The 20,998-nt window shown below is 36.3% G+C and overlaps 1 protein-coding gene across 5 annotated transcripts; it reads left to right on the top strand.

Moving 5' to 3' along the window:
* Positions 1 to 185: 185 nt before the first annotated feature.
* AP3M1 (adaptor related protein complex 3 subunit mu 1) lies at positions 186 to 19,933 on the top strand. Of its 5 annotated transcripts, none has more exons than XM_010963147.3 (9): positions 186 to 332; positions 8,310 to 8,585; positions 9,403 to 9,574; positions 12,867 to 13,004; positions 13,957 to 14,042; positions 14,712 to 14,845; positions 15,690 to 15,897; positions 17,195 to 17,339; positions 17,809 to 19,933. In XM_010963147.3, the coding sequence occupies exons 2-9, from the start codon at positions 8,313 to 8,315 to the stop codon at positions 17,907 to 17,909; spliced, it is 1,257 nt and encodes a 418-aa protein (XP_010961449.2). In that variant the 5' UTR covers positions 186 to 332; positions 8,310 to 8,312; the 3' UTR covers positions 17,910 to 19,933. The 5 variants fall into 5 exon arrangements, 4 of the variants coding, with proteins under 4 accessions (XP_010961449.2, XP_074230370.1, XP_074230369.1 ...); XM_074374269.1 differs by having other exon boundaries at positions 327 to 348; XR_012510306.1 differs by lacking the exon at positions 186 to 332 and adding an exon at positions 359 to 512 and having other exon boundaries at positions 15,690 to 15,919.
* Positions 19,934 to 20,998: the final 1,065 nt, after the last annotated feature.

The raw sequence follows: 20,998 nt of genomic DNA, 5'->3' as shown, positions 1-20,998 counted from the left end.
GCAGCTTCTCCTGACCCCGCCCGCCCGGCTATAGGGACACCCCAGATCGATTTAGGCTGCGAACGAGCGCCTGAGTCCAGAATGTACGAAATCACTCTTCTAGATTCTGGATGATCTAGAAGATTATATTCTATACATCAAAAGACTTCTTTCTTTTCATTCAATTTCTTCCCGCTCATTTAGTCTTTCCAATGCTTTATTTTCTTTGAAGCTGTTAGTCAGGCAATCTACCGGGCACTCCAATTGCCGGGTCCTCACGGCCTTTTTAGCTGCCTCTGCTTCGGGTCCGAAGAGGACCCCACTTGGAATCACTGACGCGCTTAGGTGTTGGGGTGAGTGCGATGGGCGGTGAGTCTGCGGACTGGGGACAGCTCGAAAATCGGGGAGTAGGCTGAATGGCTGGGGCTCCAGACTCCAGCCTGGGATGCGGGAGCGTCTGCGGTGCTGTGAGCCGGGACCGCGCCTCCCTCCCTGCCTTCCGGTCTTTCTTCCCCGCGGGGCGGAAAGGAGAGGTACACCTGAGGCCCAGTGTTTTTCGGCCCCAAGCCCAAGAAGTTCAGGCTCATTGGGGTCCCTCACCGTACTCCGGCGCGGGGGAAAGGTCTTGTCACGCACAGTGAGCTGGAGTACCGACCATTCGAACCTCAGCCCCTGGCTTCTGCTGTGGAGGACAAAATCCCTGACTGACCTGAGCGGACGTCCTGTTAGAGGGTGGGGCCTGGATGAGCCTGGGGTAGGGGATGCGTTGAGGAGAGTGTTGCAGTTCTACCGAAGTGAGTTGGTAGAAATCTAAACTGATGAGGTGACAGTGAGTATGGAAAAGTATGAACAATGTGGTTGGTTGGATTTGAATTGAACCCGAAGCTGAAACTTGGTTAAAAAAGTGGTATCTCTATAAAATTTGGAGTCCTCACGTTAGAAGGAGGAATCTTGTGGCGTTTAGGATATATCAAGTTTGAAACAGTGGTTTAGGTGGAGATGATAGAAAGAGTTAAAAAAAAAAAAAAAAGGCCAAGAAGTAAGCCAGAAGGAAACTTTCGAAGTGAGAACCAAAACAGGTGAAATTTCATACAATTTGGTAAGAAGTATTTGCTTTGTTTTGGGGAAACTTATCAGTGACATGAAATGCTGCGAGGACCGAAGGAGGAAGTTGAAGTCTGAGAGTAGCTCGTTGAATTTAATGATTAGGAAGTTATGTCATTTGAGAGAACTGCTTTAGCAGAGTCAGTTACTGAGAGGGGAGATTGCGTGTAGACTAATCCTTCTTCATCTGGATCATGAAGCAAAAGATTGTTGAAGGTGGCAAGGACTCTAAAAGGTTCGGGGTTGGCTTGTTTTGGAGAATACAAGACACATTATGTTTGGAGGCAGAAAGCAAATAACTAGTGTGTAAGGTTCACACACAAGAAATTCAAGAAAGAGAAGATAAGACCTGGGAAAAGAGGAAAGAGAATGGGATCAAAATTACTAGTGGAAGGATTAGTGTTATAAAGAACAGAGGACACTTTCAGTTGACCATAGAAAGAGTAGAGGAATGAGATGAATGAAAAATTACCTGAAACTTAACATACTTTTAGTAGGAACCCTCTCTTGGCAATAAGGTTAGCTTTTCTTACTGAATCTTAACGATTTTTACAATGTTTCTGAACAGTCAACACAATAGACTATTGGAGTTCCCTGCAGACTAGATATTTTTAAGTAGCTCAATAATATTTCATGAGTAGCAAAGAGGAATTCTCTCTATCTGCCCCCCTCTCCCCTACTCCTTCTCTCTGTGCCCTTCTCCCTCATTCTTCAAATCACCTTCTCTCCTATTATAGTGGAGGCCCTTCTATGCCTCCATTCTGTTATGTATAGAAGGAATATATTTTCTTTTTCAGACACTCTCTTCCAAGGATATTGTGACTGTTGTAATCACATTGCTTGTGAAACATTAGGATGAGAGTGCTCAACATTGGGTAGTGAGGGTTTATTTAAGTATTTAAGCTGCAGTCAAAGCTCTGATGGAACTGCCTCTGAACAGCTTCTTAAGTGGCTTTAAAATAAGCTGAGAGAATTCTGTTTTCTGACTCAAAAGTCACTAAGAACAAAAAGATAGTTGTGGTGGTCATAAGTGTCTAGCTTTCCCAGAAAATTTATTATAATAGTGAAAGAAGTAACTACAGCTAGCAAAAGGATAAGTAGCTAAAGAAACAGGCTAGTTTACACTGCTGCATGTGTTTTTTTTTGTTGTTGTTGTTTTTTGTTTTTTGCTTTAGGCCCTTGGTCATAATATGGGTAAATGAAATAGGCTCTCTTTTCCTATACTAGAAGGTTAAGATGGATTTTAAAGCTAAGTACTGTTGGGGATGGGTATAGCTCAGTGGTAGAGTGCATGCTTAGCATGCATGAGGTCCTGAGTTCAATCCCCAGTACCTCCTGTAGGGGAAAAAAAAAAAAAAGTAAACACTGTTGAAAACTACAAGTGCTATACTCTCATCTCAGCACTAAGGATAACAACAATAAATCCAGATGGCGGGATTAATGTACTGTATTCTTCTGAGACCTGAACTGCTGCCAGTGAAAACAACTTTGGTGGAAACTTTTCCTGGAAAGAATTTTTCCCCAGCTCAAGAGGATGAGTAGGAATCTGGCCCCTAAAACAGAGAAACTATGAAGTTACTTGGTTCAAGAACAAGCAGCTCTTTTGGGGTTCTCTTGTGGCAGTGTAGTACCACAGATCTATGTGTACTGCACTTTCACTGGGATGAATAGTTTAAGAAGATAACCTATGTCAGCTCTTAAATTTAAATATAATTTCTGCTGTAAATAATTTATTAGAACACATTTTGGCTTCTAACTTAGCAAGAAGGATAGCCTTCAATTCTTTCTCTTAAATTATAAGTTCAAACAGAACATTTGGTGCCCAATCCAGTATGATTATCCAATATTATACTAGCTCCATGTAATAATTTAAATTTATTAAAATTAAAACTTAAATACATCATTTGTATTAGCCACATTTCAGCTTCTCACATATGACTAGTGGCTGCTATATTGGACAACACAAATAGAGGACATGTCTGGCCATAATTGCAGGAAATCCTGTTGGACAGTGCTGCATTAGAATGTGTTCCAAAGGAGATATAGCTCAGTGATAGAGTGCATGCTTAGCACACACAAGGTCCTGGATTCAATCCTTAGTACCTCCATTAAAATAAATAGATAAAAACCTAATTACCTCCCCCAATTTTTTTTTAATGTGTTCCTAATAATTAGTTTCTAAGAGGCAAGTAAGAACAGGGGCTCAAGATTCAACTAGCTCTGGGTTTGAATCCTAGCTCTGATACTTACTGTATGATTTTAGATAATTGACTTAATGTTTCCAAGACTTTAATCTATAAAATGAGGATAAAATTAGTATTTATAGCATTGAGTTGTGAGAAATAAGATAGTGTAAGTAAAGTGCCTAGGATAGTGTTTGGCCAACAGGCAGTACTCAGTACATTTTAAATATTATTAATTCATTTATCTTTAATGAATAAAACACTTTGAATGAAGCTGAAAATTAATTATTGCAAGGATATCATATTCCATAGGTGGCTCACCTGAAGTGCTCAAATCTGGGTCTCATTGAGTTGATTACAATGTTCTAAGCCATACTTTATATTTTAGATGAAGATTTCATTCCAAGAAAAGACATCATAATGCAAATTTACTTGAAGATCTTACTGCTGGGTATTCCTGTTCCATTTTTTAGAAGTGTATCAGAAAGATAGTTAAAAGTCAGCAGGTTCTGAATAGCAAGTCTCTGTATTCCAGAGACACTATTTTAACACTCAAATAAAAACTGACACAAAGCAAACCTATTAAACAAAGCATCTGATTAGATAAAGTAGAAAAATGTAGCAGGTTCCAGATACTAGTTCGGAAGAATATAGTAGGTCCAAAGCCTGAGGAGTCAGGGTTTATTACTCCCAACTCAGATTGATTGCTTGGCTAAATACAGATGGCTTTGAACATAGAAACATTTTTTATTTCTAATAAACAGGAACCCTAAACTATTAACAGCATTCATACTTTATTAATACAATAATAAAATACATCTTAGTGATTAATGTTATTTACTTGCTAATTGTTGAACATGCACCAAATGGAAAGGAGAAATCATCACCACAATTGTCTTTATTTCATAAAATAAATGATTTCCTCTAAAAAGAAGTGGTCAGTTTGATGTCATTTTTTTCTATGTCAATAGATTTAAACGAATTCATTCTGGAAAGTCTTCCTTTCCTCTTCGGAATTTATTTTCATGCATAGAAACTATATTCATAGATTTTATATTCTTTCTCCTCCGGCTACATTTACCATTCAGTACTATAATTTTGAATGAATGGGCCACTAGATGCCTTATACTGATGTTACCCATATTAAAGAAAGGAACAAGTTAAGGTAATTAGACATTTTTCCACTGTCTCTCATATTACAAGGACAATAAACTATTTGAAGCATAACTAACACTCAGAAAAGTATACAAGCCATAACATAAAGCTCAGTGAATTGTCACAAAATGAACATTGCTTGTAACCATCATCTAGATCAAGAAATAAAACATTACCAGCACCTTAGAAAACCACCTTTTTGCCCCCTCAGTCACCACCACTACTCTCTTCCATAAAAGAAACCATTTCATTTCTCAGTACCATGGATTCATTTTGTTTCTTCTAAAACTTCATATAAATAGAATTATTTTGTATGTATCTTTTTGTGTCTGGCTTTGTTCAATATTGTGTAAGATTCATCCGTATTTGTTTCATGTAGCAATTGTTTATTCATTTTCATTGCTGTATATTTCACTTTAATAATACACTAGTTTATTTTTCCATTGTTCTATTAGTAGGTGATAATAGTTTTCACCATTACAGTATCTTTTTATACATCTTTTTGGTGCACATTCATACCTATTTCTGTTAATCCAGCTGGGAGTGGATTTGTTTGTCACAAAGCTAAAGAATGCTTTTTGTTAATTGAGATAATAATTCATATAAAACTAACCATTTTTTAAACTAAAGACTACTAAATTTCAATTTTCTAAAGCTGTGCAATTTAGGAGTTTTTAGTATAATCACAGAGTTGCACAACCATCATCTCTAGCTAATTCTAGAAGATTTTGTCACTTAAGAAAGAAATACCGAAACCAGTAACTGCCCATTCTTCCCCCTCTACCCAGTGCCTGGCAACCAATAATCTACTTTCTGTCTCTGTAAATTTGCCTATAATAGATACTCCGTGTAAGTGGAATCTTACAGTTTTTGATCTTTTGTGTCTAGCTTCTGTCACTTAGCATGTTCTCAAGGTTCATTTATGTTGTTGCATGTGTTGGTACTTCATTCTTTTTTATGGCAGAATAATGTTTTATTTTTGGATGTTTATTATTTATCCATTCATCAATTAATAGACATTTGGGTTGTTTCCACTTTTTGAATGAATAATGTTATTATGAATAATGTTACTAGGAACATTTGTGTACAAATTTTTGTGTAAACATATATTCTAGTTCTCTTGGGTGTATACCTAGGAATAAAATTGTTGGGCCATTTAGTAACTCTTATCTTTAACTTTCAGAAAACTCAAGACTGTTTGCCACAGCAGCTGCACTGTTTTACATTCCTACCAGCAATGTATAAGGGTTCCCGTTTCCCCACATTCTTGTCTACACTTGTTGTTGTCTATCTTTTGATTACATCTAGCCTAAAGTGTATGAAATGCTATCTCATTATAATTTTGATTCATATTTTGTAAAAATATTGAACATCTTCTTTAGTGCTTATCAACCATTTGTGTGTATATCTTTTTTGGAGAAACGTCAAATTGTTTGCACATTTTTTATTGAGTTATTTGTCTTTTTTATTATTGAGTTGTAAGAATTCTTTATATATTCTGAATAGTAGTCCCTTGTAAGATATATGACTTGCAATTATTTTCTCATTCTGTGGGTTGTCTTTTTACTTTCTTGATAACGTCCTTTGAAACACAAAAAGTTTTAATTCTAGTGTAGGTTGTATGTTTTTTCTTTTGTTCCTTGTGCTTTTGGTGTCATATCTTTAAAACATTTTCTAATCCAGGGTCATGAAGATTGATGTGTATATTTTTTCTAGGAGTTATTTTTTAGCTCTTACACTTTGGGTCTTTGATACATTTTGTGTTGATTTTTGTGTATGATATGAGGTAGAGGTCCAGCTTCATTTTTCTTCATGTAGAAATTCAGTTGTCCCAGCAACATTTCTTAAAAAGACTGTTCTCTCCCCCATAGAGTGGTCTTGGCACTGTTGTGCAAAATCAGTTGATATGTATTTGTGAGATAGAGCCTTAAACTTGAGTTTAGGGTAGGTACTCAACTTAAAGAATATAGGTTCTTTCTTAGATCTATTTTCTTTAGATCCTAACCTCTGTCTACCAAGCTTTTTGCTCAGTAGGAATCCTGATAGAAAATACGACTCTCTAAGAGGTTTGTTTGTTAATCCTAACCAGTATAAGCAAATACATTATAATAGATCCAAGTTACTGGAATCTGTAAACCTTGAGGGATAGCTTTCTACTTAAAAAAAAAAAAGAAGAAGAAGAAGATACTGTTTTATTTTAGAGCAGATATAGGAAGTCAATAAGCAAATCCAAATTAAAAGACAAAAGAAGATTGCTCTAATTCAATGTGTGAGCAGTAGAACAGATCACATTTGCCAGTCACCAGAAATTATGAAATAATGAAAAGAAGTCTTGTTTAGTATATTTTAAACTATGATCTTTACCTGAGGGGGAATGTCCCAAAATTAAGGGAAAGGAAAAATGATCAGAATCATGCATATCTTCCTAGTTCTAGCTCCTGATTCCCCTTGGATAATATACTTTAGAACAAGGGTTTTATCTCATGACACAAGCTTTAACACATGGATATTGTGGATTAAACTCTTAGTTCCTAAAGTATGTAAGGATTAATTTAAGAACTCTCAGTTCTATTCTATTGATCTATGTGTATCTTTGTGCCGGTACCATACAGTACCTTAGTAGTAAGTTTTTAAATCAGGAAGTGTGGGTCCTCCAAATTTGTTCTTCCTTTTCAAGATTGTTTTGGCTACTCTTGGGCTTTTTCATTTCTATGTGAATTTTAGGATCAGCCTCTCAGTTTCCATCAAAAAAAAAAAGTAGCTGGCATTCTAATTGGGATTGCATTGGATCAGTAGATCAATTTGGGAAGTATTGTCATCTTAACAATATTAAGTCTTCCAATCTATAAACATGAAATGTCTTTCATTTTTTAGGCCTTTTAAATTTCTTTCAGTGATGTTCTATAATATTCACTGTCTAGGTCTTATACTTGTTAAATTTAATCCTGAGTATTGTAATCTTTTTTATGCTTCTATGAATGGAATTGTATTCTCAATTTCATTTCCATATTATTCATGCTAATGTGTGGAAATACAATTGATTTTTATATTAATTTTATATCCTACAACCTTGCTGAACTGATTTATTGCTCTAATAGTTTATATGTGTATGTGTGTGTGTGTATTCCTTAGAAAGTTCTATATACAAGATAGTGTCATCTGCAGATAGATAATTTTGCTTCTTCCTTTCTTTTTTTTTTAACATTTTTTATTGAGTTATAGTCATTTTTACAATGTTGTGTCAAGTTTCAGTGTAGAGCACAATTTTTCAGTTATACATGAACATACATATATACATTGTCGCATTTTTTTTCCGCTGTGAGTGCGTCTTCCTTTCGAATTTGGAAGCCTTCAGTTTCATTTTCTTGCTTAGTTGCCCTGGCTAGAACTTTCAGTACCATGCTAAACGGAAGTGGTGAAAGTTAAAATTACTGTTTGTTCTTGATATTAAGGGAAAAAGCTTTTCGTCTTTTAGCATTAAATATAGTAGCTATTTCATAGATGTTCTTTATCAAGTCAAGGAAGTTACTTTCTGTTCTTAGTTTAAATGTCTTTAATCACCAAAGGTTGCTGGATTTTGTTGAATGATTTTTCTGCACCTTTTGAAATGATTATATCTTTGCCTTATAATGAATATTGTATATTATGTTGATTGATTTTCATGTTTAACCTTGCATTCATGGAGTAAATCCCATTTGGTCAGGATTATAATTGTTTTTATAATGCTGAATTCGGTTTGCTAGTAATTTATTAAAGATTTTTGCATCTATATTCTTAAGTGATATTGGCCTGTATTTCTTGTATTGCCTTGTCTGGTTTTGCTATCAAGATAACACAAGGATACCTTTTTTGATGTATACTAAATTTACACTTCTTTTCCCCCTCCAGAAAATGATCCACAGTCTGTTTCTCATAAACTGTTCCGGTGACATATTTCTAGAGAAGCACTGGAAGAGCGTTGTGAGCCAGTCTGTCTGTGATTATTTCTTTGAGGCTCAAGAGAAAGCTGTTGATGTTGAAAATGTACCACCTGTTATTTCAACACCTCATCACTACCTCATCAGTATCTACCGGGATAAGCTCTTCTTTGTGTCTGTCATACAGACTGAAGTGCCACCTCTCTTTGTAATTGAGTTTCTACATAGAGTTGCTGACACTTTTCAGGTTGGTTTTTCATCAGTCTTTTGAATTCAAATCATCCAAATTAGCTGGAGGTGGGACACGGTTACATTCTTTAATTTCCCAGGTTTTGATGTGTAGTCTATCTGCCTCTCTCTCTCTCCCTCTTGTTTTCAACTAAGCATAAGTTCATAAACATAAACCTTTTTTGTGGGGTGTATAGTAAGTAGTACATGTGGCTGCTCCATTTACTGTTTGAGGAGAACAGAACAATCTCATGATCACGGAAGCTGTATTTTTTTTTAATATGTTATGAATTATGTCATCAGAAAATAATAGTGCCCTCCACATACAGTTCTCTAAGTGGTCTCAAAGTTTTTGTAATTTAAAACCTATCAGGAGAGGAGGGTATATAGCTCAAATGGTAGAACGCATGAGGTCCTGGGTTCAATCCCCAGTACCTCCTCTAAGAATAAATAAATAAATAAACCTATTTTCCTCCCCCCAAAATAAGAAAAATAAAAATAAAGGAGCAACAAAATTTTCTCTAAAAAAAAACAAAAAAAAATAAACATATTTTGGGATACCTAATCAGGGCAGATAAAGTTTATAGTTCACATTCTGTTTTATGTTTCAGTGTACTTTCTATCATAATATGTAATAGGAATTCAATTCAATGTAAAAATATTAAGGAAATATTAAGGAATAGCATACAGAACAGTAGGTTTTTTTCCTGTTTGTTACATATTTTCAGCATCTGAAACAATGAATTATGCTCCTGTAAGTTTATCCTTTAGAACAAAAAGTATTTAACAAGATTTTCTTCATGCCTTTCATTGTGCAATATTATGTATTTTGTTAGGACTACTTTGGTGAGTGTTCGGAGGCTGCAATTAAGGATAATGTGGTCATCGTATATGAACTCTTGGAAGAAATGTTAGACAATGGATTTCCACTGGCTACTGAATCTAACATTTTGAAAGAATTGATTAAACCACCAACAATTCTACGTTCTGTTGTCAACTCTATTACAGGTAAGGTGAAAATATACTCTATTAGGAATTGAGCACTTAAAACCCATTTTTGCTTATGATTTTGCAGATTATGAAGGTAATCTATTTTGGCCACAATTAAAGTTAGCATTATTGTTAAAATGGATATATATTTCTTTTCATGGAAAGAGGCAAGATCTTAAATGATAAAGAACTTTTGGTTATTACTTTTTTTATTACAGGTTTTTCTACAAGACCAGAACAATATTATTACTATTGTTTAACACTAAACAGTAGGACTGAATAAATTATTCCAGTTAATTATAAAGAAATCAATATGGTGATTACTGTTTACTAAACTTATTTTGGTAATCATTTTGTAATATAGACATATATCAAATCATTATGTTATATACTTTAAACTGATACAATGTTGTATGTCCATTATATCTCAATAAAACTGGAAAAAATAAAAATAAACAAGAAGCCAATATATGAGGCTGTTTAGAAGTGCATTTATAGACTGGCATTCTAGTTTTTAAAATAGCATTTGTTTATGTGATGTAAGGCAGGTGTTAACTGACACTTATAGTGGTAATCATTTTGCAATATATAAGTGTATCAAATCAATGCATTGTATACCTTAAACTTAACACAGTGTTATATGTAATTATATCTCAATAAAGCTGGGGAAAAAATAAAAATTAAAAAATAGCATTATAAAACTGGCATTATGCTGAATGCCCCACAATTACTAGAGTATAGAAAATTTAAGCCATAGAATACATACTTTCTCCTCCAAGTCTTTGTTTTATACATGCAAAAGATATATTAGAAAGAGAAAATTAGTCTATTTGTGAGATTTTTTTTTCAAAGTGTTCCCAAAGACACTTCATTGATGGTGTCTTTTGTTGAATAAAAGTTTAGGGTTTTCATTTTAATGTAGTTGAATTGCATATATCTGTTTTGGATGCTCTCTGTTCTATTCCATTGGCCTCACTAGTATCCTTTTGTCTTAAGTGCTATAATTTTATTGTATATCTTGGTATCTGTTTGAAAAAGCCTTGCTCCTGTATTGTCCTTAAAATTTCCTTATCTGGTCTTGTCCCTTCACTTTTCCACATGAATTTTAACATCACTCTTAACATAATCTATTTGTGAGATTTTGTGCATTTGTGGGCCTTGTACTTGTGTTACCAGCTTTTGGTTTAATTCTTGAGTATAGCTGGAAATTATGTACCTCCAGGTGACAGTATTCTTTTGAAAGTATCAAAGTCTTCTAGAGAAAGATTTCTATGAAATGTTATATGCCACTCTAACTATACTGGCCTCCATTATAAATCCCTTTGCAAATGCACTGACCTAAAAAATGGTGTATAAGAGGCCTATAAGAAAGTGATTATTCCTTTATTCATCCTCTAGGCAAGGCTAAGTGTCAGGAGAAATTCAAGGAAACATAAGATGAAGTGTCTGTGCTCCTAAAACTTGCACTATGGATGGGAGACTGGGGGAAAAAAATTAAAACACATAAATAACAGTGTAAGATTTTGAAAAGCAGTTTCATACTTTATAGACGAGGTAGTGACACTGGAGAGTACACATGATATAATATTAAATGGGAAAAAAAGCACAAAACCATAAAAAGTCACTCTTAATTACACATAAATATTCACACAGAGAAGTTCTAAAGTTTATCATGATCGTGTTCAGCTGAGGAACTCTACTTTATCTTTATTTTTGCTTTATACTTTGATTTCCAAAAATAAGCATGTATTTTTTAGTCAGAAAAAAATTACTGAACTATAGAATGAAAAAAATATAACATAGATTATTAAGGTAATACATTATAAAGTTCAAGGGAATGGTTCAGTGGATGAAGTAATCCCTCCTGAACTGTGGTGGGTGGCCCAAGGGCAAGGCTTAGAGAATCAATAGAGTTTATGAAGAGAGGGACAAATAAGAGCATTCTTCATAGGTGGAACTGTGTGATAAAAAAACACACAGTGAAAAATCCTGAGTTATATTAGCCATTTTAACAGAAACAAAGCTGTTTTTCAGTTGATAGTTAAGAGATAAAAAATTGAGTTGAGGAAATCTTTGAATGCTAGGCTAAATATTTAGCTTTTATCATAAAGCCAGTAGGGAAACATTTAAAGTTTTTGGACAGGAAAATTAAAGCAGTGTTTTTAGAAAATGCTGGAAGGCAACAGGCTGGAAACAGGAGCACCAACCGTAATTGGACCACAAAGTTGTATATATAGTTTGATTGCAACTACAGTTAACCCTTGAACAACGTGAGTTTGAACTACACAAGTCCATTTATATGTGGATTTTTTTCAATAAATATGTACTGCAGTAGTACACAGTCCACAGTTGGTTGAATCTTTTATTGCAGAACTGCATATACAGAGGGCCAACTGTAAAATTATATGTGGATTTTCAACTGCATGGGGGGTCAGCACCCCAGCCCCTGCATTGTTCACGGGTTGACTGTGTTTTAAAGTGCAGTCAGAAAAAAAAGCAAAATTATCAAAATAGAAAAAAATAATAAATATTTATGTTTATGAGGGAAATATTTAAAGAAATAATACCAAAATGTTGTATTTAGGTAATAGGAAGATAGGTAATTTTCAGCTATTTTTCTGCACTTTTCACATGTTAGGCAGTTGAAATGTAAACTAACCAAAATGTTAAAATACATCACAGGTCAAGGATACATGTTTTGGACAGCTGGAATTATTTTCAGACATTTATCAGTTTACCAGGAAATTAGCCAGATTTTGAACATTAGCTGTATTGCATTTGGATATGCTGACCTTAAAATAGGAAAAGACCAGAGTATGTTTTCAGGTAGTTACTCCACTGAGGCCTGCTTAGCAGTATCGCATAGAATTTAAGCTGAATACCATATGGCCTAGTTATCACTCTGTATTCTCAGTGGAGACATTTTATCAGCAGAAGGTTTTGAAACAACCAGCCTCTTTTTTTCATCAGTAGCAGCAGGATAAAATTCTGTTGTTGAGTCACTGGCATTAGGTTAGGTTACTGTTAACACACAGGAAGCAAAAGATAAGTAAATGAATTTAACCTGGTTACAGATAGACACAGGACCACATGGCCTATTTCTGTCTTCTAGAAATTTGATCATGTTGGTATGGATATGTCTCTGACAATTTTGGAAACCATCCACAACTTCAGTGAAGAAAAAACTAAACACTAAAGAAGCAGCCAAAGTATTCGAGTTGTGGTTTTTTGGTTTTTTGTTTTTCCTCTGTTAATAGCTTTTCTGATGACCATTTTATGCGTTAGCTTTGCTTTCTCGTTTTCCCATTAGGCAGTAGTAATGTTGGGGACACACTCCCCACTGGGCAGCTGTCCAACATCCCATGGCGCCGGGCTGGGGTAAAATACACAAACAATGAAGCCTATTTTGATGTCGTTGAAGAAATAGATGCAATTATAGATAAATCAGGTAATTGTGTGCATGTTGTCTTATCAGGGAAAAAACAGTTCAGCTGACATAAGCTGAATAGCAAATTGAAATCCCTTGGCAAATACGGTTTCAGCGGAAAGGCATTCATCTTCTAATGGTTTAAAATCTGTTTATTTTGCCCAGAGGTTATATACAGTTTTCATAACAAGTCGTTGAGATATGCCAAACCTTTGTAAATCAGATCTCATGCTGCCTTACTTTACTCCGGTTATGACCCTTTATACCTTTCTCTCTTGCCATTTATTCAGTCTAATATTTATTATGTATCTACTATGCACCATGCTTTTTGCTACCACTTTATATGCAGTCCTTCTAGTGAAAACCTCAGACAAAACAACAGTACTCTGTTAGAATTATAACATTTTATTTAAAACATCTAGTCCAACTTTCACATTTTATATATAAGGAAACTAAGGCTTAGAAGGGTTAGGTAATCTGTTCAAGGTCACACAGCTGGTTGTTATGTGAAGATGACTTACTGTAAATTATAGACAGTATCTTTCATAAAGTGCCCTTTTTATTATAAAATTCCATTGTATGGAATAATAACTATTATTAAAGAATAATGGCTCTTATTTCTTAAAAGTTAACAGGCAGCTTTGTCCATTTCATTAGAAACTTGGCTAATTTTTAAATTTTATTAAAAATTCTTCAACTTCATAGCCAGCAGTCTTACAGGGTTGACTCTATAAAGATAGGGATAGATTTGATTTTCCTTAGAATTATCATATTCCGACCAGAGATACATTCAGGCCATGGCACTCAGTGAAGAAGCTGTCTGAACTGGTGTAATAGATCCTCTGTCCCTAACCTTTTAATAGATGTGCAAAACTTCACTATGTCTAACACCCAGGAGATACCTGTTACTGCATTTATAGTGATAGCCCTAGTAAGGATGCAGATTCCAGTAAATCTTTATTTCTTTCTTCAGGATCTACAGTCTTTGCAGAAATTCAAGGGGTCATAGATGCTTGCATTAAGCTATCTGGAATGCCTGACCTTTCCCTTTCTTTCATGGTAAGTTTTGTTCTTCTATTTTGTAGCTCCCTGTATGACTAATACATGTGAAATACTAAATGAAATAATAAATACTGAGACATGTTGTAGCTTAGATTGCAAAGGATTATCTCAGAAGTATTCCTAGCACAGCTTCCAGAGACAGTAGCTTACGTGATGAGCATGACTGTTATAGAAAGACTGAAGAGAGGGTCTTTGCCTTTGTCTATGCTAGAAGTGGCTTAAATAGCTAGCTGGCTTCTGCAAGTCTGCAATGTCACTTTTACTGAATTATTATATGCTTTGTTGTCACAAAAGGGCATTGATCTTTTGCATAATTTTAGATTCAGCATGACAAGCTACTAAGAACAATCAAGAGAACTGAGCTCTGGTGTTATCTCTGCCACTAACTTGTGATCATGAGTTCTTTGAACCTCAGTTTTTTCATCTATGAAATGGAAATGATACCACTCACATTTTATACCTCATGGAGTTACTAAAATTCAATACAATAATGTATATAAAATATTAGCAAACTTTAAAGCATCGTGAAACCATAGGTTGTGTTGATGCAATCTTAATAACAAACTCTTATGTAACTGCTGTAGAGCGCATATTAATTTCTCATGATATCTGAATAGAGTTGTCATTATACTTTATGCTTATGGTTGTCTTCTGTTTGCCTGGCAGAACCCAAGGCTTCTAGATGATGTCAGCTTCCACCCCTGCATCCGGTTCAAGCGTTGGGAATCTGAAAGGGTTTTGTCATTTATTCCTCCAGATGGAAATTTCCGACTCATATCATACCGTGTCAGCTCGCAAAAGTATGTTGCTGCATCAGCCAGAATCATATGTCAGTGTACTGGGTAGAACTTACCTTTCTCTGTTTCATTCTAACAGTTCAGTACTTAAAGTCATCATTGCTCCCTTTAGCCATTGCTAACCTTGAGACCCAGGAAGAACTGGTGAAAATATGTGTCTAAAATAATCAGTGTATCTTGAGTCTAAGACTATCAAGTAGTAGTAAATTAAACTATAGTAAAATATGTACCTGAGAGCAAGCATTTTGGACCGTGCATAACCTGGGCAAAACCATGAACTCATGCCATGTTATTACTATGATCTGTCAACACCATGGCTGATAGAAGGAGACAGGCCTACCTGTATCTCCTCAGGACGTCCCTCAACTAACTAGCTTCAAGTTATTTTTCTCTGCATTGAGATTTAAGTGAGTGATTTGGCATTGTGAGTTGTAACTGGTTTGTCCCTTAAAAGTATCAAAGTATTTTGGGTAACATCAGGAAAGGACTTAAAGCAGAGGAATTGTTTCTTGGCTCTTCCCACATAGGAACTGCTTTATTTAGTTTAAATAATTTTAAATTATCTTTCTATGAGATCTTAATTCATTTCTTTAAACTAGGGCTATTTGCCCCAGTTGTTTATAATTAAGCTTCAGATTTCTATCTTGATTTGTATACTTACTTCTCAGAAATTATATTAGTCCTAGCACAATCGTACCAGAACTCTGTGCTATACTAAACCTGCCCTGGTGCAGATACCGAATTTGCAGTTCTGAGGGTTTAACATACTTTGGACAGGTCTTCAGGCCACCTCTGGAGCTCATACCATTAATTTTGTGTGTTTGTGCTTGTGTCTTTCTCTTTTTAGTCTAGTGGCAATACCAGTGTATGTGAAACATAGCATCAGCTTCAAGGAGAACAGTTCTTGTGGCAGATTTGATATTACAATTGGACCAAAGCAGAACATGGGGAAAACCATTGAAGGAATCACAGTGACAGTTCACATGCCAAAGGTTGTGTTGAATATGAACCTGACACCAACACAAGGCAGCTATACATTTGATCCAGTTACCAAGGTACAGCTACCTCAGATCAAGAGTGAGCACGTGTTTCTGCAATCTTTATTTTGTGATTCGGGGATGTGAGGGGCAGAGAGAAGGGTTTAATATCTTGGTTAAAGCTAAAATTCCTAGTAAAACCTAGAATGCATCCTGTGCTGTGCATCTTCCACTAGCTATGGAGAAAATCCTGTGTCTGAGCAGATGAACAGAAAAGTGAGATTCATTCTGTCTTCCTTCAGAGTCTGCCTTTACTCAATCCATTGATAATCCAGAGACTCACTCACTCTAATGAGGAAGAAGGTATAAAAACTTTTTAGAAAGAGAAAATCATTGTGTGGATATAAGAAGGTATTATAATCTATTAATTGTTAAATTTTCTGTAGACATTGATCATGAAGACCTTTCTCTTCCTTTTTAATTTAAGAGCATTGTTTCATAATCTTCCTAGGGTATGTTGGCTAGAGAAGCTGACTTCTTACCCTGCGTATATCTGCCCCTAGCAGAGGGATTTCAGAGAAACTATAAAAGATGATTTTCTCTCAGCTTCCTGCTTGGGTGAAAAATGATTCTTTTCCACAGTAGAGTCATTGAGTTGCTTGGTAAATGAAAAAGCATACTTTTTAAAATAAAATCATTGAATTAGATTGTCTAATCCAGTCCTAAGGATTTGAAGAATCTCTCCAGGGACTACACAGGGATGAGAAGTGAAGGGGGGAGCTCCAGATCCTTGGACCTTCACCCCAACTTCAACCGTAACAGCTTCACTTTCTTATCTGTTACTGAGCTCCCACACTGAAGATTTCATTTAAATAAATAATTCCATCACTGAAAGTTTGAAAACACTGATTTATGCCCATCATCTCATTTTACAGAACAGAAAAATAAACTGAGGCCCAGAAACAGTAAAGGTAGCATAGTGGAAAGAACTTTGATACCAAATAGCCTTAGGTTCAGATCCCAACCTTGCCTCTAACTAGCTGTGTGACCTTGAGCAAGTCATTTGACCTCAGAGCCTTTTTCCCTCATTTGAAAAAAGAAGACAAAATTCACATCACCGGCATCTATGAGATGATGTATGGATAATGCTAAGCACAGGGCTGTAGCCAAAAGTGTATGTTCAGCAAATGTTGGTTCTCCATCCTCACTCTGCATTCAAAGTCACAGAATGAACTAGGGGTCAAACTCAGTGAAGATCCCAGGTCCTTTGTTTTTAACACACTGTGCTTCATTTTGTACAGAAGCATATAGTGTCTTTGAACATTTGTTTTTGAGAAATAGTTCAGATTGTTTCTGTTTTTTATGTCTTTCTAAGGTACTAACATGGGATGTGGGAAAAATTACTCCACAAAAGCTCCCAAGTCTTAAAGGACTGGTAAACTTACAATCTGGAGCACCCAAGCCAGAAGAGAATCCAAGCCTCAACATACAGTTCAAAATCCAGCAGCTTGCTATTTCGGGTAAGAAGAAATCTGATTTGTGTTTAAGGGTAGTTGAGTTTCTCTGAGGTCAGCTGTTAAGAGGTTAGAAGGGTAACTGACGTTCCTTCTCTAGAAAGAGCAGCAGCTGCAGTTTGCCTTTCACACTGTGCTGTGGATACAGTGATTTTGGAGAGCACCTTAATCCAGACAGCTTCCCTTCACCCCAAGCCCCATTCAGGCACCAAGGAAGGAGTCTATATTCATACTCACAGAAAGTAGAATTATCCTTAAAAGATATTCCTTGCCCACATGGGAATCTGAACTAAAACGAAATCCCCACAGTGCTATAATCTGAATGGTAGAAGGAACATTGTTTCCAAATGGTGGATGGGACACTGGTTAATGTCAGGTTTGCTGTGTAGTGCTCTTCGCTAAGTAAATATTTCTGTTGGTTGGTGTAACCAGGATAGTAATTTATTCCTTTTCTTACCTGTTCTTTTTGACATAGGCTTAAAAGTAAACCGCTTGGACATGTATGGAGAGAAATACAAGCCATTTAAAGGAGTCAAATATGTCACAAAAGCTGGAAAGTTCCAAGTGAGGACATGAGAAGAGGCCAGAATTCCTCAAGATCTGTTTGTTTTCCAAGTGTCATTACAGTTTATTACTATTAGGTACCAGTTGGGTGGGAATACATAATCTAGTTAAAGCATTTGTGTCGAGCCACACACTGCTAACAGAGTTGCTTAGAATCAATGTAGAGTTCAAGGAGCTTTAAGCTAAGGAAACTTTTGAATGACTTAGCTTATTTGTCTTAGCTTATTAAGAAAGATTTGGAGGTGACTTCCTCCATATGGAAGGCACCAGCTCGAGGCTGCATATTTTAACAGTAAAGGCAAAAGTCTACAGCGATAACCTCTTTCCTAAAACAGGTGAACTGGTCTCAATCAGCAGGAGCTGTCTTATTATGTAATGTGATGTATCAAGTGCAGCCAAATGTCATACCTGATTTTAGCCACCCCAAATCAGTATCTGTCCCAACAAAGGAAGAGTTCCCCCCACCCCAAGAAGTTTACAAAAAACTGCCTCTTCAAGTGTTTGCCTTATTCAGCTTTTCACATGTGCCATTAAGCAAGCACTGTAGCAGAAGCCACTCCACATGGCCCAGGCAGGGACAGCACTGCTGCTCCCTGCTCCATTCTCACTGTACTTGGTATTGTATTTTTTATAAATAAGATTTTTATGTAAAGCTCAGATTTTGATTTACAGGGACCTTGCTGCAGTAAGTACCATCTCAGTTTTGTGCCATTTTGTTCAGCTTCTAGCACAGTAAAAATCAATGTATCAGAGGGGCGAATAGTTTAAGGTAATAAAAGGGAACACTACTTCTGCTCTTAGGAAGTTATTGTAAGCACAAGCATTTGAGATTTTAAGCAAATTAACATAGTAAAAAAACTTCAGTGAACCTTTGCCATCTTCATATTTTATAAAGCTTACTCAGCATCACCTAAACCATAGTTCGCCTAAAGGCCTCATGCCCTAGTTCAGCTAAAGGAGGAAAATGTGCCTGCCTCACTATCATCAACTTTTTTTTTAATCCTTTATCCTTTTTTGTTGTTCTTAAGGGTCTGAATCTGCCTACATTGCTTGTCTTCAGGGGAACTCCCTTTTCATTTTGCGTGCTTCTTAAGGCTATAGTCAGTAGATTCCTTCCTGAACCTGTTGTTGTAATTGTCACTGCAGTGCCTGCACAGGTCTGCTGTACTGACACAGTAGAAGGCAGTACGTCATAATGAGGCAGAAACAAAATCCTCAGTAACACTGATAAACCTGTATTGATCTTCCTGGTTGGCAAGTCCGTCTGCAGCCACACCATTTCATTTAATTTTACTGGCTTAGAAGTCCTTGCGGAGTTATTTTGTCCCATTAGACATGAAGAATGGAGAAAAGTTAAATGTAAGTGCTTATTCTTCATGTTTCCTTCTTATTCTTACTCATGCTATTAGTTTTCTTTTATGTGTGACTCCATTCTTTTAATTCTTCTCAGCTTATAACTCCCTTTCCCTTACCATGCTAAGGATAGCCCTTACACTCACCCCATTCTGCTGCCAAGGGCTGCAGTTGGTGCTGGTACAGGGAGTCCACTCTACAGCAGCATTCTTACCTTTGCCTGCTTAGGGCGCCCAGCCTGCCTTTCATCTAACAGGAGAGTTCACTTGAAACCTTGCAGTTTCTAGGGTAACCAAGATCAGCTTGGCAGCTAAAAATCACGATGTTGCCAAATACTTACTCTCTTTGCCTGAGGTTGGTTACCCAGTTCAGTTGCTTTTCATTTTTAATGTCTTCCTCCTCAGAGTTCGTACCTCAGAAGAGCAGTCAGTACATTTGCTTTCCTTTCTGTAGAATCCCTAATCTCAACCATCGTATCTGGACTAATTTCCTTTCTGTGCTGTCTTCTCATATGCAAGCGGATGCCAAGAGTCCCTTGCCGCTAGTAGTTTTCTGCTAAAACTTGCAAGTAGATTATTCCCTTTTACAATTAAATTATTGTATTTATTAATTTAATTGAATCCAATAAGCCCTTTTCTCTTTCTGGCTATACTGTCAATAAAAAGATGAAAGTAACAAGCTGATTTTTTAGCTTGACTGTTGATTGAGCATTCTCAGATGGGCATGCTTCAGTGTTAGAGCAGGCTGAACATGATCACATTTTATTCTGCATCATCACAGAAGGTGTGTGAGTTGCTGCAAAGCACTCCAAAGTGCTCTTCTCTTAGCCTCATTATGTTAACAGCCCTGTATACTTTCTCTAAGCATCTGCCTTCTAGCCACAGAACAGTAAGTGATCAAAGCTACTTTCCCTACCACCACCTACGAATAACAAAGATCCATGAATACTTAGTAGTAGTGAAATATTTTTCAAGCAAAGAATTCCATATAATCCAAGAATAACTCTGTTTTCTAAATTCTTAAAGGAGTACATTCCAAGAGCTCATTTTCTGCATAAAAGGAGTCAGCATAATTTTATTCAAAGGGAAGTCATGTGATGGGTTCATGCCGTAAGTGGTACTACAGAAGAACCCGTGGAAGATACTGGTCCTGTGGTCTCTCTTAGAGCCATCTGATTTGAGAAAACAAACTATAATACAGCAGGAAGGCAGCACCAGTGAACATATGGTAAGTAGCAAAAACGAGACCATGAGTACTGTTTTCAGATATTGCTGAGCCAACTCAGTAGCCTTGGACTTTTCTCTTTAATTCAAACAGCTGGGATCTGCATCCCTAGTCAGCAACTTTTCTGAGTTAAAGCAGTGACAAATGTAGTAGGCAGCACTGTCATCCTTTAAAGTAATTTACCCCTTTTAGATCTAGAAAATCAGGCAAAAACAGTGATGTCCCAGCTTTACTCCAAGAACCTGCTCCTACTCTTAGAGCTTCCTCAACCACAAAGAGGAAAATGTCCCCCAAAGGTAGCTCTGCCTCATGGCTCTGGTAGGTCCCTGACACCCTATTGTTCTGTACTGGGTTTGGGAATATGAAAGATAGACCTGCGATACTGCTGCACATGTAACAGCTTTAAAGCTTCTTAGGGCATGGTGATGGCCTCCAAGTAGAGCTAGCATTTCTATGACGAGGACAGACTACTTCAACCAGGGGATGATCCACATCCGCTGCTTTCCTCTCACTGTTAAGTTAAC

Source organism: Camelus bactrianus, chromosome 11 (genome assembly GCF_048773025.1).
Source record: "Camelus bactrianus isolate YW-2024 breed Bactrian camel chromosome 11, ASM4877302v1, whole genome shotgun sequence".
In the NCBI taxonomy this organism is placed as follows: domain Eukaryota; kingdom Metazoa; phylum Chordata; class Mammalia; order Artiodactyla; family Camelidae; genus Camelus; species Camelus bactrianus.
This window is presented reverse-complemented; position numbering and strand designations above follow the sequence as displayed.